The sequence below is a fragment of the Mauremys mutica genome, chromosome 3 (assembly GCF_020497125.1).
Source record: "Mauremys mutica isolate MM-2020 ecotype Southern chromosome 3, ASM2049712v1, whole genome shotgun sequence".
NCBI classification, from domain to species: domain Eukaryota; kingdom Metazoa; phylum Chordata; order Testudines; family Geoemydidae; genus Mauremys; species Mauremys mutica.
Window position 1 is genome coordinate 208,428,245 of NC_059074.1, and position 15,358 is coordinate 208,443,602.

At 54.5% G+C, this 15,358-nt stretch overlaps 1 protein-coding gene across 2 annotated transcripts in view; it reads left to right on the top strand.

The window, feature by feature from the left end:
* Window positions 1-1,585: 1,585 nt before the first annotated feature.
* PEX6 (peroxisomal biogenesis factor 6) overlaps window positions 1,586-15,358 on the top strand; it is a 31,739-nt gene continuing 17,966 nt past the window's right edge. For both annotated transcript variants that reach the window (XM_045010125.1, XM_045010127.1), the window contains exons 1-8: window positions 1,586-2,470; window positions 3,065-3,228; window positions 7,967-8,050; window positions 9,677-9,779; window positions 10,272-10,408; window positions 10,728-10,839; window positions 13,800-14,008; window positions 14,735-14,930. In XM_045010125.1, the coding sequence (XP_044866060.1) occupies window positions 1,586-2,470; window positions 3,065-3,228; window positions 7,967-8,050; window positions 9,677-9,779; window positions 10,272-10,408; window positions 10,728-10,839; window positions 13,800-14,008; window positions 14,735-14,930 (1,890 nt within the window). The remainder of the gene's footprint in view (window positions 2,471-3,064; window positions 3,229-7,966; window positions 8,051-9,676; window positions 9,780-10,271; window positions 10,409-10,727; window positions 10,840-13,799; window positions 14,009-14,734; window positions 14,931-15,358) is intronic.

The window sequence follows — 15,358 nt, forward strand, 5'->3', positions numbered from 1 at the left end:
ACAGACAAAGGCTTGGCTGCTAGTGAGTTGGGACAGCTGTTTCTTATGCCTCACTGTTTCCTTCCACTGACTCACCCCACATGTCTATTACACCCCTCTGTCATCCTGATTCCCACTAGACTGGCAGCTGTGTTACGGCTATTTCTTCATCTGGTGCTTGTGCAGCGCCCAGCGCAACGGAGCCCGTGTCTTTGTCCCATGTCAGTGCAGCGCCCAGCGCAACGGAGCCCGAGTCAGTGCAGCGCCCAGCGCAACGGAGCCCGTGTCTTTGTCCCATGTCAGTGCAGCGCCCAGCGCAACGGAGCCCGTGTCAGTGCAGCGCCCAGCGCAATGGAGCCCGTATCAGTGCAGCGCCCAGCGCAACGGAGCCCGTGTCTTTGTCCCATGTCAGTGCAGCGCCCAGCGCAACGGAGCCCGTGTCAGTGCAGCGCCCAGCGCAACGGAGCCCGTATCAGTGCAGCGCCCAGCGCAACGGAGCCCGTGTCTTTGTCCCATGTCAGTGCAGCGCCCAGCGCAACGGAGCCCGTGTCAGTGCAGCGCCCAGCGCAACGGAGCCCGTGTCTTTGTCCCATGTCAGTGCAGCGCCCAGCGCAACGGAGCCCGTGTCTTTGTCCCGTGTCAGTGCAGCGCCCAGCGCAACGGAGCCCGAGTCAATGCAGCGCCCAGCGCAACGGAGCCCGTGTCTTTGTCCCGTGTCAGTGCAGCGCCCAGCGCAACGGAGCCCGAGTCAATGCAGCGCCCAGCGCAACGGAGCCCGTGTCTTTGTCCCGTGTCAGTGCAGCGCCCAGCGCAACGGAGCCCTGGTCCATGGCCAGACACTGCTGAGGCTACAGGCAGCCTGCAATGGCAGGAAGCTCGGCCCTAGGCACAGCTCAGGGCACTGCCGCTGGCCCTGGCTGTGCGGGGAGCAGGGGCTGTTCTGGTCGGGCCTTGCCAAGCATCTGCTCTGCCCCGGCTGTCCCGGGTCCTGGTTCTGGCAGGGCCGCTCTGCGCTCGCTCTCTATGGTACCGAGGGGGCGCTCTGCGCTCGCTCTCTGTGGTGCCAAGGGGCCGCTCTGTGCTCGTTCTCCATGGTCCTGGTTCCGGCAGGGCCGCTCTGCGCTCGCTCTCTATGGTACCGAGGGGCCGCTCTGTGCTCGCTCTCCATGGTCCTGGGTCTGGTGGGGCGCTCTGCGCTCGCTTTCTATGGTAGAGAGGGGTTGCTCTGTGCTCGCTCTCCATGGTCCTGGTTCTGAAGGGCCGCTCTGCGCTCGCTCTCTATGGTGCCAAGGCGCCGCTCTGCGCTCGCTCTCCATGGTCCTGGTTCTGAAGGGATGCTGTGCGCTCGGTCTCTATTATCCTGGTTCTGAAGGGCCGCTCTGCGCTCGGTCTCTATGGTGCCAAGGCGCCGCTCTGCGCTCGGTCTCCATGGTCCTGGTTCTGAAGGGCCGCTCTGCGCTCGGTCTCTATGATGCCGAGGCGCCGCTCTGCGCTCGGTCTCCATGGTCCTGGTTCTGAAGGGCCGCTCTGCGCTCGCTCTCCATGGTGCCGAGGCGCCGCTCTGCGCTCGGTCTCTATGGTAGAGAGGCCGCTCTCCGCTGGCTCTATGGCGCTGGCGGTGGTGCGGCCCCTGGACGCCCTGCCCCCGGAGCTGCCCCCGGGGGTGGCGGTGCTGCGGGCCCCGGCCCCGCTGGCGGCGCGGCTGCGCGGGGCGGGCGGGCCGGCGCTGGTGCTGGCGGTGCGGCCCGCGGGCCGGCCCGGGGCCCAGCCGGCGCTGCTGAGCGCGGCGCTGGTGGCGGGCGGCCCGGGCGGCGGCGGCGCCGAGCTGTGGCTGCGCGGCGGCTGGCGGCGGCGGCTGGGGCTGGCGGCGGGGCGGCGGGTGGCGCTGTGGCCGGTGCGGCGGCCGCCGGCGCTGGGCTGGGCGCTGCTGGGCGCGGGGCCGGGCCGGGCGGGGCCGGGGCTGGCGCGGCGGGGCGAGGCGCTGCCGGGCCCGGGCCCGGGGCCGCTGCTGCTGGAGGCGCGGCCGGCGCTGCAGGGGCTGCTGGGCGCGGGGACGCGGCTGGCGCTGACCGAGCTGCGGCCGGAGCGCGGGGCCCCCGCGCCGGGCCCGGGGCCGCCGCCGCTGGTGTCCCGGTTCGCGCGGGGGGCGGGGGCCCCGGCCCGGCTGCGGGCGCTGCGCGGGGACCCGGCGCCCTGGGGGCTGGCGGCCGAGGCCGGGGCCGGGGCCGGGGCCGGGGCGGGCGCGGCGCTGTGGGTGACCCGGCGCTGCCTGCGCGGCCTCGGGCTCTTCCAGGGCGAGTGGGTGCGGCTGCGGCGGGAGGGCGAGGCCGGGCCCGGCGGGGCGCACCTGGCGGCCGTGCTGGCCCTGCTTCCCCGCTGGGACTTCCCGCAGGAGCCCCGGGACCCCCCGGAGGGCTCGGCCGTCATCCCGGCCGCGCTGGCCTTCAACCTGGCCTGCGACCCGCTGGGCGGGAGCCACCTGCTCATCCAGGTACCGCGCCGGCCTCGGCCCGCCAGGGCTTGGCAGAGCGCGGAGATGGGGGGTCGGGGGGATCCCCAGGCGGCCGGCCGGGTGTGGGGTGGGTGCAGGCACTGCGGGGTGGAGGGGCCTGGCCGGCAGCTGGCAGGGGTGTTGGCAAGGTGGCTGGCGGGGCTGCGGGGGGTGGGTGGCCAGCGATCTCCCAGGGATGTTGTCGATGGAGATGCGTTTGGGGGGGGGTGGAGGAAGGTGGGGTACCTCTGTGGGAAAGGAATGAGCTGGCGGCTGCCTCGCCGGGGAAGCCCTTGGCAAGGCAGGTGTGGGAGTGACAATGGAGAGTGGCTAAAGTCCCAGGTATAGTTGATGCTTCAGCCAGAGTTGGCGGGAGTTCTGCAGTGGCACCACCCTGGTTGCCTTGGGGAGGAGCTGCTGTTGTCTTCTTCCCCTTCAGTGGAGAAGTTAGAGCAGGTTTTCAGCAGTGTTGGGGGGGAAGAGGGCTTGCTCTGTGGGTTGCTGCCATCTGGAAGTTGAGGACAAGTGGGTCATCACTTCCTAGTGGCGATACAGCTCCATTAAGGCTCCACCGGGCCATTATTTCCTTTGCAGAGGTATGGGGAAGCTCCTGGTATGGAAGAGAGACAAGGAAGTCGGTCCTTGCTATCCATTCCGCCCTTTGCGAAGGAACTGCACATAGAGATTATCTCCTCACCAGCCTACAGCACCAGAGGAGTCTATGACAGTATTCTCCACCAACACTTCCAAACTCCCAGGTTAGCCTTTTGGTAAAGGTGACACGTTATTTTTGTCCCTTTAATCGCCCTAGGAAGAAGGGAGCATCTCAATGCCATGCTTCATCACTGCTTCTTAAGTACACAATGAGCAATGCACCTCCAAAGTACCCATTGCACAATTGACTAAACCCATTAATGCTCACTGAGAACGATCACAGACTAACCTGGGAATATTTGGAACATCCCACTGTGGTGCCTGCTTAACTCAGCAAAATAGCCTAGGGCATGTACTGAGAACTGTTTCCACTATCGATCCACGCTACTTCCTCCCTCTGGGATATCCCCCAACCTTGTGCTAAGCTTCCTCAATCTCTTCCTTCAAATCATTACTCGGTACTCCGTTCCACTGGAGTGTTGTCTGTAACACATGGGAGGTCATTGTCCCGCTCTGCTCGGCACTGGTGAGGCTATAGCTGGAGTCCTGTGTCCAGTTCTGGGTGGCAGCTTTAGGAAAGACATGGCCATACTGCAGAGAGTCCAGAGGAGAGCAACAAAAATGATATGAAGAAAGGTTTAAAAAAAACTGGGCATGGGGTTCCGCAGGGGTCTGTTTTGGGACCGGCTCTGTTCAATATTTTCATCAACGACTTAGATGTTGGCATAGAAAGTACGCTTATTAAGTTTGCAGATGATACCAAACTGGGAGGGATTGCAACTGCTTTGGAGGACAGGGTCATAATTCAAAATGATCTGGACAAATTGGAGAAATGGTCTGAGGTAAACCGGATGAAGTTTAATAAAGACAAATGCAAAGTGCTCCACTTAGGAAGGAACAATCAGTTCTTCTTCGAGTGATTGCTCCTATGCATTCCAATGTAGGTGTGCGCGCCGCGCGTGCACGGTTCTTCGGAACATTTTCACCCTAGCAACCCCGGCGGGCCGGCCGGCGCCCCCTGGAGTGGCGCCGCCACGGCGCCGGATACACACCCCAGCCGGCCCGTCCGCTCCTCAGTTCCTTCTTTCCGCCCGTGACGGCTAGTAGGAACAGTGGAGTGCTCAACTTACCTCCACAGCCCTAGCGTTCTCCATAGATTTAGTGTATATAGTTGTAATACTTGTTAAAGTTTCTTGTTATAGTTGTATAGTTAGTTGTATAGTATAGTAGTTAGGGACACCGTCTTCCACGGGGACAAAGTGCAGCTTCGGCCACACCCGGCCTTCCTCCCCAAGGTGGTGTCGGCCTTCCACCTCAACCAGGAGATCTTCCTCCCGGTCTTCTTCCCGAAGCCGCACGCCTCACCTCGTGAGCAGCAGCTCCACACCCTGGACGTCCGCAGGGCCCTCGCTTTCTACATTGACCGGACGAAACCCTTCCGGCGTTCGACCCAACTGTTTGTAGCGATAGCAGACCGCATGAAGGGCGAGCCGGTTTCCTCACAGCGGATTTCCTCCTGGGTGACGGCCTGCATACGAACGTGCTACGAGCTTGCTCGCGTCCCCCTGTGCCGACTCACCGCACACTCGACCAGGGCGCACGCCTCGTCGGCCGCCTTCCTGGCCCATGTTCCCATCCAGGACATCTGTAGAGCGGCCACCTGGTCTTCAGTCCACACCTTCGCTTCCCACTACGCGTTGGTGCAGCAGTCTCGAGACGACGCAGCCTTTGGCTCCGCGGTGTTACATTCCGCCACGTCTCACTCCGACCCCACCGCCTAGGTAAGGCTTGGGAATCACCTACAATGGAATGCATAGGAGCAATCACTCAAAGAAGAAAAGACGGTTACTCACCGTAGTAACTGGTGTTCTTCGAGATGTGTTGCTCCTATCCATTCCAGACCCGCCCTCCTTCCCCACTGTCGGAATAGCCGGCGGGAGGGAACTGAGGAGCGGACGGGCCGGCTGGGGTGTGTATCCGGCGCCGTGGCGGCGCCACTCCAGGGGGCGCCGGCCGGCCCGCCGGGGTTGCTAGGGTGAAAATGTTCCGAAGAACCGTGCACGCGCGGCGCGCACACCTACATTGGAATGCATAGGAGCAACACATCTCGAAGAACACCAGTTACTACGGTGAGTAACCGTCTTTTTCACACATACAGAATGGGAAGAGACTGCCTAGGAAGGAGTATGGCAGAAAGGGATCTAGGGGTTATAGTGGACCACAAGCTAAATATGAGTCAACAGTGTGATGCTGTTGCAAAAAAAGCAAACGTGATTCTGAGATGCATTAACAGGTGTGTTGTGAGCAAGACACGAGAAGTCATTCTTCCGCTCTACTCTGCGCTGGTCAGGCCTCAACTGGAGTATTGTGTCCAGTTCTGGGCACCGCATTTCAAGAAAGATGTGGAGAAATTGAAGAGGGTCCAGAGAAGAGCAACAAGAATGATTAAAGGTCTAGAGAACATGACCTATGAAGGAGGCTGAAAGAACTGGGTTTGTTTAGTTTGGAAAAGAGAAGACTGAGAGGGGACATGATAGCAGTTTTCAGGTATCTAAAAGGGTGTCATCAGGAGGAGGGAGAAAACTTGTTCACCTGAGCCTCTAAGGATAGAACAAGAAGCAATGGGCTTAAACTGCAGCAAGGGAGGTTTAGGTTGGACATTAGGAAAAAGTTCCTAACTGTCAGGGTGGTTAAACGCTGGAATAAATTGCCTAGGGAGGTTGTGGAATCTCCATCTCTGGAGATATTTAAGAGTAGGTTAGATAAATGTCTATCAGGGATGGGCTAGACAGTATTTGGTCCTGCCATGAGGGCAGGGGACTGGACTCGATGACCTCTTGAGGTCCCTTCCAGTCCTAGAGTCTATGAATCTATGTCTGGTCTTGAGAAAAGAAGACTGAATGGGAACCTGATAACAGTCTTCAAATATGCTACGGGCTGTTATACAGAGGACAGTGATTGATTGTTCTCCATGTCCATTGAAGATAGAAACTTCCGCTGCTGGCCCTTTCCAAACGTCTTCATTCTGGGCACTGTTTGTAAAACCAATATTAAACTTAATTTAAAAAAAATCCAGTGAGTAACTGTTTGTTATAAGAGCGGCCATACTGGGTCCATCTAGCCCAATATTCTGTCTTCTGACTGTGGCCAGTGCCAGATGCTTTGGATGGAATGAATAGAACGGCAGTTATAGAGTGATTCATCCCTTCTTGTCCAGTCCGAGCTTCTGGCAGTCAGAGGTTTAGGGATACCCAGACCATGGGGTTATGTCCCTGACTATTTTAACTAATGGCCATTCATGGACCTATTCTCCATGAATTCTTTTTTGAACCTGGTTATACTTTTGGCCTTCACAGCATCCTATGGCAACAAGTTCCACAGGTTGACTGTGCATTGTATGAAAAAATACTTCCTTATGTTTATTTTAAACATGCTGCCTGTTAATTTCATCACATGACCTCTGGTTCTTGTGTTATGCAAAAGGGTAAATAATGCTTCTCTATTCACTTTCTGCACCCCGGTCATGATTTTATAGACCTCTAACATATCCCCCCTTAGTTCTCTCTTTTCTAAGGCTGAACAATCCTAGCCTCTGTAATCTCTCCTCATATGGACCCTGTTCTATACCCTGGATCAGTTTTGTTGCCCTCCTCTGAACCTTTTCCAATTCTAATATATCTTTTATGAGATGGGGCGACCAGCACTGCAGGCAGTATTCAAGGTATGGACGTACCATGGATTTGTATAGTGCCATTATGATATTTTCTGTCGTATTATTTATCCCTTATTGGTGTCTAACGTTAGTGTTTTTGACTGCCGCTGCACATTGAACAGATGTTTTCAGAGAACTATCCATAGTGACTCCAAGATCTCTTTCTTGGGTTGTAACAGTTAATTTAGACCCATCATTTTGTATGTGTAGTTGGGATTGTTTTCCAATGTGCATCACTTTGCATTTATCGGCATTGAATTTCATCTGCTATTTTGTTGCCCAGTCACCCAATTTAGTGAGATCCCTTTGTAACTCTTCACAACCAGCTTTGGACTTAACTATCTTCAGTAATTTGTATCATCTGCAGATTTTGCCACCTCACTATTCACTCCCTTTTCCAGATCATTTATGAATATGTTGACCATTACAGGTCCCGGTAGTCTCTCTCTGCGTCCAGAGAATTCCCTTACAACACTTCCCTGTTTGCTGCTCCTGTTTGCTGGCTCTCATGATCTCTCATGCGCTTTTTCTCATGTAACTTCCCTCCCCCTCCCCTGATCCCTAACTTTGTCATCATACCCTCTTATAGGATGTTTATGTGAGACTGTGAGGGCAGGAGCTCTCACTTTTCTGTAAGGTGCTGTGCAACCCTATGATGCTGAATAGAAAAAAAATAGAATCATAGAAATGTCAGGCTGGAAGGGGCCTCGGGAGGTCATCTCATCCAGTCCCTGCTCTGAGGCAGGATTAAGTTTTCCTAGATCATCCCTGATGTATGTTTATCTAATATGTTCTTAAAATACCAACAATATCTCTATTTCCACACCAAATTCTTCTAACATGGTAAAGCTGCATTCCCCATACAGGAGTCCAGATGCGTCTGGCTGCTTGCTGTCCACTCAGGAACCTGGGAGTGCTAAATCTGGTGTTTTAAGCCAGTTGTCTGAGTTTTTAAGAGTAGAGAGACACACTTGATGGGTTTGAATGGCTTTTCCCCCTCTTGCTCAGATAAAGATAGCGCTGCTGATGGATTGATTTACTGTTTCTCACTGGTTTAATATTCTGCGGATGTGGATGACTGCACAACCTAAGAGAGTTGATCATTCATCATGGCTATTGCTTTGTTGCAGGTTGGTCCAGGAGGGTGATATCCTGTGTATTCCGACAGCTGGACATCCTGAGTTCTTGGAAGGAAATTCAGAGAAATTTCTTAGGTATGCAGTGATCTCCCTATGCTTTTACAGGCAGCTGTGAAAGGAACTGCTTTTCCCTTCTGGCTCAGTTGAAGCCAGGTGATAGTCTTTTCTGATCTGTCCCTGGAGCTCAGAGTTGGTCTGTTGTTGGGGTATTTTTGGATTAAAAGTTTATGTTGGATTTTAGGTGGGTATGCAGTTACACATCAATTCAGAAAAGCTGCCCTCTGAGAGAAACTGGTGGGGAAAAGAGGATGCAAGAGGGAGAGAAGCGAAGGAGAGGGAGGAGTGCACTGCAGCTGTTCAGTGACAGAAAAGCAGATTGAAGTAGATGTTTGGGCTTGTCTAAGTGGGAATATTATAATGGTATAAACTAAGGTGTGAATTTAAACCTCTGGAGTTACACTGGTATAGTTCCCCATGTGAATAGTCTGATTCTGCTGCAGGAGGGTCTTTTTTGGGGTTTAATTTATATAGCTGAGGGGCAGATACCACCAATTTGGGTGACTAAATGTATCCTCTCTGTACATGTGTACATCATACCTCATTTGAAAGCTTTATTGTGTCTACTTTGAGATGAAGTCTGATGTGAAGCTCTCAAGTGGTTCCGTTGCCATAGAAACAGGGATAAATAGTGCCATCATCAAAACGTTAAAATGACCACTTGGAAATATTTGCGTTAGTTTAGTGACTCTGTATATTATTTCAAGACATAAAAATGGATTTTTTTCTTTACCTCAAAGCATCACAACAACTATCTAACAGGTAAAACAAAATCTAGTAATGAATGTGTACAGCTATCACTGAAATGTAATAGTGTTGGTGACGACATCATCATCTTGTTCATCACGCTCTCTGTCGAGAGTGCATGGGTTACCACAGTCTCCATTGCCTTAGCACGTGCGCAGTTCTGTGCAGAGGTGGTGGTTCTGACTACAGAGACAGCTGATGGTTTGAGTGTGTGCGGTGGAGTGCTTTTCAGACCAGCCAAGACACTTTTTTTTAAAGGTGGACAAAACAAAACAAGTCTTTGGTGGGGTATTTTTATGCGAAGGATACATACTCTCAGAGCAGACTTGTTTCTCAGGTCTGGTCTACACTGCAGACCTATATCGGTATAACTGTGTTGCTCAAGGGTGTGAAATATCCACACCCTGGAGCAATGTAGTTTTACTGACCTAAGCCCCATGTCGACAGCGGGATTATTAAGCAACAGAATGTGCAGAACGCTTACGGACAGATACTTTCCCACTGTCTGCCAGCTGGGAGGGGAGGGGACACAGGGCCGGCTCTATGACCTGTGGGGCCCAACTGGAATACTTGGCGGTGATCCGGGGCTTCGGCAGCACTTCGGCAGCGGGGGGTCCACTCCAGGTCGTCTGTGGCACCAAAGGACCCCCTGCCGCTGAAATGCCCAAAATGCCGCCGAAGACCCCCAGAGCAAGGCCCCTTTGGGTGCGGGGCCCGATTCCGGGGAATGGGCGTAAAGCCGGCCCTGGACACAATCTCATTGTGCCCTCCCCCATTCTGGTTTATCGTGTGTGTAACCAGGGGGCCTAGAGGCCCCAATTGCCTCCTGGTGAGGAAAAGCTCATCCCGCTTCTGAGGCCTTGGCTGCTGGGATTCAGGCTGCTTCTCTTCCTGTAGCTGGCCGGAGCTGTACTTCAAGGTGAAGAAGATGGTCGGGGTGGCGGAAGGAGAGCAGTCTGTGGGGTACCTGGCTGACCTCCAGAACACATCGCTGTACCTGGTAAGTTGTCAGCAGGAGGCCGAGGAGGGTGTACAGGAGATGTGTGAGGCTAAGATCGCACGGCCAGGATGATGTAGGAACACTGAATGGCCATGGAAGAGGTTCATGGCTCTACTCCACGGATAGGTGCTCTAGGGAAGCAGTTCTCAAACTGTGGGTCGAGACCCCATTTTACTGGGGTCGCCAGGGCTGGTGTTAGACTTGCTGGGGCCCAGGACCGAAGCTGAAACCCAAGCCCCTCTGCCCAGGGCAATGGGGCTCAGGGTACAGGCCCCCTACCTGGGACTGAAGCCCTTGGCCCCCCACCCGGGGTGGCATGGCTTCGGCAGGCTCAGGCTTCAGTCCCCCGTCCTGGGGTCGGGTAATTTTTGTTGTCAGAAGGGGGTCACGGTGCAGTGAAGTGTGAGAACCGCTGCTTTAGGGGATGCTGGGTGACTTGAGAAGACATCCCTTCTGAGGTGTGGTTGGAAAGAGTTATTTCCTGCTTCGCAGGTGGGTTCAACAAACAGCGCTGTGCCATCTTCCCCAAGCCGTGGTGGCCATGGGTTTTGGAGCAGTCTGTCTCCCGCCGGGCTCTCTGATGTGGTGACGCAGCTCTGTGATGCTCTCCGGCCTCATCTGAACAGCAGGTAAGGTCACACTGATACACAGCTCCCTTGTACTGGGGCGTTCCATCTGCTAGGAGGAAGGGCTCCTCAGCATGGGGCTGTTTTGTGTTGCGGGTTGGTTTTCGCTCCGCGGCATTACCCAGGACACTGGTTGTCTTTGGCAAGAGTTGCAGGTGTTTGGATCCCATGGTTTCTGAGGAGTCTTTGCTTGCTGAGGTGCTGGGGTTTGGCGCAGAATCTCTCTGGTGCTGGAGTCTCACTGCAGCGGTAATAACATGCCAGGGAGTGAGCGGGGGCCACCCGCTCTGTGGTGACGAGGATAGCTTCCTTTGTGTTCCAGGGGGACTGCGCTACGTGGAACAGGCAGCATTCTACTGGCGGGACCCAGTGGTGGGGGGAAACTGACGGCTGTCAGAGCTGCATGTAGTTGCCTCAATCTCCACTTGTTCAAGGTAATTCTTTTAGTTGAGTTGCATGTTGGGGATCAGTTGGTTGGGAGACTTGCCACGTGTAGAGAATTCCAGGAGTTTTCTCCAACACAGGTGCTGAGCTACCAATAAGCAAGAGAAATAACACCAAAGAGCCACTTCCTCTCCCCTAGACCTGTCTCCTCTGCCCTTGGTCCTAGCAACTCCACCCCATGTTCTCTCCTTTCTCTCTATCTCCTGTGCAGCTAGTTTCCTTGGTGCTCCATGGACGTGTGCACATCACCCTCACTCCACTTCATCTCCAGAACCGAGATTGCCACAAAGTTTCCATTATAATTTGGCTGAGTTTGGTCTGCCACCAAAATCTGTGTTTGATTTTATATTAGTAAAAGCTCCTGTTCTAAACTCTAGGTGCCTGAACTTTTTATTAATCTCCCTTTCTCTCCTCTCTCTCCACCTGGAGACCATCTGCTACTTCTGGATAAACTTAAGTTCAAATCCCTTCCATTTTAAATGGGGTTACAGTTTTTTTCTTCAGTCACTATAGATACTCAAAATGGGGAAAACTCCGTCCTGCCTTAGTTTTCGAAGACTGGGGTTTTCTTTTCAGTTTCAAGCTGTTCCCATCATTTTGATGGTTCCTCGTTGTTTTTTCCTGGCGTGGACAATGGCTGCTTGCTGAAAGCCAGTCTCCCCTGGTTGGGATGGTAGCCTGTCCTGCTGTCTGCTTCACCGCCCTGTTGTGAGGTGATGCTGAAGTCGTACCACTATTTGAGTGCAGTTTTCTATATACACATACATCCATAACCCCAGGCTGCGGGAGTACTCCCCTGTCAGTGACAGCTGGTGCAGGGAGGGTTTGATCTCTCTCCTCGTCACCCAGGTTTTCACCAGCACCTCCTTCACTGCCCCATTGTACAAACCTGGCTTAGTTACCTCCCCTTTCCTCCCTTCTCTTTCCTAGAGAGAATGTGCACCCCTTTACACTGACACTCCAGTTCTGAGTCAGCCCCGTGGGATTCAGTTACGCCCACTTGGCCGTAATCACCATAACGTAGCAATAATAACTTCTCCTCCATGGTCTGTAGTGCATTTCTGTTCTCTGCCACCCCCACACCTGCTCTGCCTCTTCTCTTGCAGAACAGCTCCATTTGCTCTTTAAATGGGAAACACATCCCAGGTTACTGGTGTGAAATGGAAACTTCCCCGCTCCCCACCCGAAGCCTGCCCAGCACTCAGAACTGCAGCCTGTTAGCTCTCACCCCAGACTTGTGTAGCCTCATCTCTGTAAGTGGAGACTGCCTGGTCTGTTGAGTTCCTTCTGATGCTCCGTGAATTGGACCCCCTGCTCCCAACACCAGCAGCTGGGCTCCACTCACACGTGGCATGGGAAGGACGTCTGAGAGGATCACCTGCATCAGCCCCCATCTTCAGCTTTTTCCCCGGTCCCAGGAGATCTGTTGAATATCCTTCACTTACACCGTTAGTTCCTATGTGAATAGAGTTAGTGGAAATTTCCAGTATTCTTCAGGGCATGCTGGGTCCTTCTTGCAGACCCTTTCTCTTGGCACCTTCAAGCTGCATTTCCCACTGTGGAGTTGTTACCCACCTTTACCCTTCCATGGGCTCAGGGCGTAACCCGGTTAATTTAGGCACCCCCACCCTTTCCTAGTTCTTAGGGCTCAGGGCGTAATCTTGTGCGGGTTTGCGGGGCCTTTTACCAGTGAGCGAGCCTTACCCAGTAACATCCTTAACCTCTGTTTATTGGCAGTTACCCGACAGAACCCACACGCTAGCCTACAATGCGCACCACTGCCAATAAGGCAGCTGAACTTTTCCTGGTGGCCAGTCAGGATTAGATCGTCCTGGGCTCCTCCAGCTTCTGCACAGTGTGGTTGGCAGGGTGTTGAGGTCTGGCGGCTCTGATCTTGGAGCCGTGTCCTGGAGTTCCTTTTGGACTCCAATTTATATCGTTAAACTTGGGTCCTGCTTAGCTGTCCTGTAACCAATCACTGTAAACTGAAGTCCTACAAACCAGTATTTCCCCCCAATCCTAGCACATTACAAAACAATTCTTTAACCAGTCACATCCCACCATCTTAGTTGATTTAAATATTGTAAAAAATTAGTTACACGCAGACAGAACCAATGAAAGAACGAGACAGACCCTACAGAAGTGGGGACCGTAAAGGCCAAACGATAGAAGTAGAGATTTCACAGTCACAGCTGATCAATAAGGGAGTCCTTGTCAGACAGACGCTGTCTGACTGTTTTCTTTAACCATCTTAACACCTGTTTCTTTATCTGGTGGTGGTGGGTGCTATTGCGACAGAAGCCTTCGTAACAGCCTGATATTACATTGTTTTGATGCAATTTAGATGGAAAGTGAGGATGTGACTCTCTGCTTCTTAGCTCCTGGCTGCTGCTGCCCTAATCTGACTGCTGCTCCTTGCTGCAGAAAAAGGTCTCAGACCTTACAGAGTCACCCACCGAGGTCACTGGTTTCCTCTCCCTCCCTGGTGGCTCCTTTCAGTTTGCCGTTTGGTCAGCGGCTGGGCCTCTGTCCACCTCTCGTCTTTTCTGCCTGCTTCTTCTCCTATCCCCAGACCTGTTGTGGGTGTGTTGGCCAAATGGCTCAGATACCTTTCCCTCTGCTCTTCTTAGTGCCTCTCCCAGCTGCCATGTTCCTCCACCTCCTGGGCCTCCCCCACAGCTCTCCCATCCGTGACCTGACTGCACCCCCTTCGGACACCTTCTGCCTTGGCCTCAGTGGCTGTTCTGTGTCCCAGCTGCTGCCTCTTCTCTCTGGTGCTGGGCTTACCCTTGGGCTTACCCTGCCAGTATCCAGCTCTGTCAGCTCCTTGCTGTGAATTTCTTATGGAGAACTCGTGTTTGCTCCTTTGATCCTCTCTGCAGGGTCTGCCCCCCTCGCCTCAGCAGAGCAGCCCTCTACAATCTCTGTGTTCTCGGTTGGTTTCCTGCAGGTGGACTGCGTTAGTTTGTGTGGAGACACTAGTGGAGCTACAGAGATGAAGCTACAATCTGCCTTTGCGCAGGCTGAGCTCTTCCGGCCGTGTGCGCTCCTGCTGAAGGGCATCGAGCTGCTGGGACGAGACCGGGATGGGCTGGGAGAGGACTCCAGAGTCACTGCTACACTAAGGCACCTCCTCCTGGATAGAGATGCAGGATCTAGGTATGAACCCTCCCTGGACACTGCCAGCTTGCACCTGAGGCCCTTCCCCTCTCTGCCTCTGTGATCCCTGGGGCAACAACCACTGCAGTGTCTAGGCACTAGCTTCCAGAACATCCCACTGGGCTTTGGAGTAATTTCCCAGGCTTGCTCAGTTTATTTCAAAAAGCCTCCAGGGTTTGCCAGCAGAGCAGCCCTGGCACGTGGGGAATTAGATTTGGCCTCTGGGACTGAGAGGATCTTGTTTTAGTTCCCTGGGTTGGCTCCGATGAGACATTACATATCTGGGGTGAGGCAAAGCCAGAGCTGCAGGATATGATGGAAACTGGAGCAATGGGACGCTTGTGAGATTGACGGCAGGTAACAGGAGCTGTGGGGCGTGGCACAAGAACAGAGGGTGGGAGACATGGGGAGGGAAGATGTGATGTCACTGGTGGGGGTCTCTGTGACTTGTGGAGCGAGCTTGCAGGCGCCTGGGGGCAGAGTGGTGTGGGGTTGACCTGGGCAGGTGGAGCAGTAGTAGTGTCCCAGGCTACACTCAGAACTGCAGCTCTGGCTGGCACGACGAGGCACGTCTTGCAGCAGATTGTGCTGACGTGCAAACGTGCCCGTGCGAGGCAGAGGAGCTTTGTGTGGGGATGGTGGCTGTGTGGCCACTGTGGATGATGTTTGCAGGTTCTCTGCTGCGTGCCTGACAGCTCTGGTTTCTCCGGTGTGTTTGTGTCTCAGCGGTTACCCTGTCCTGGTGGTTGCCACCACGTGCCGGCCTCAGGACGTCCTGGCAGACGTGCAGACAGCTTTCCTCCACGAGGTGACGGTCCGCGCCCCGTCGGAAGAGCAGCGGAAGGCCATGCTGAGCACGCTCACTGCCAGCCTTCCGTTGGGCAAGGAAGTGAGCCTGGCCAAACTAGCGCGGAGAAGTGCGGTGAGTGCAGCCTGCCTGTGGCACGGGGGGAGGGCGGCCCTGTCACGTGACTAGGCAAAGAAGGCTGTTCTGAGCTCCTCTGACGAGTCCATCAGTCACCACGCTGCAGAAACGACGGCAGCTTGCACCTTGAAAATGGACATAGAGGATGGTCCTCAGGGAGCTCGATAGAGTAGCCTCTGGGGAGGAAGTCTCCCCACACCTCGTGGGGCCTGGGCAGGAGCTGCCCTTCTTCCCCGGGCAGGCAGGCAAATTGCTCACATGGGTGAGGACAGTTGGGGAGGAGGCAGGCTTGTGGGTTGGGGTGCTGCATCGCGGGAGCAGGCTGTGTGTGTAGAATGCAGGCTGTGCAGCATGGCTGGGTTTGTGTTGCTTCTGGAGCCTGAATGTCCTTGGCCTGTCATTAATGTTAGTGGCTTTTAACCGTG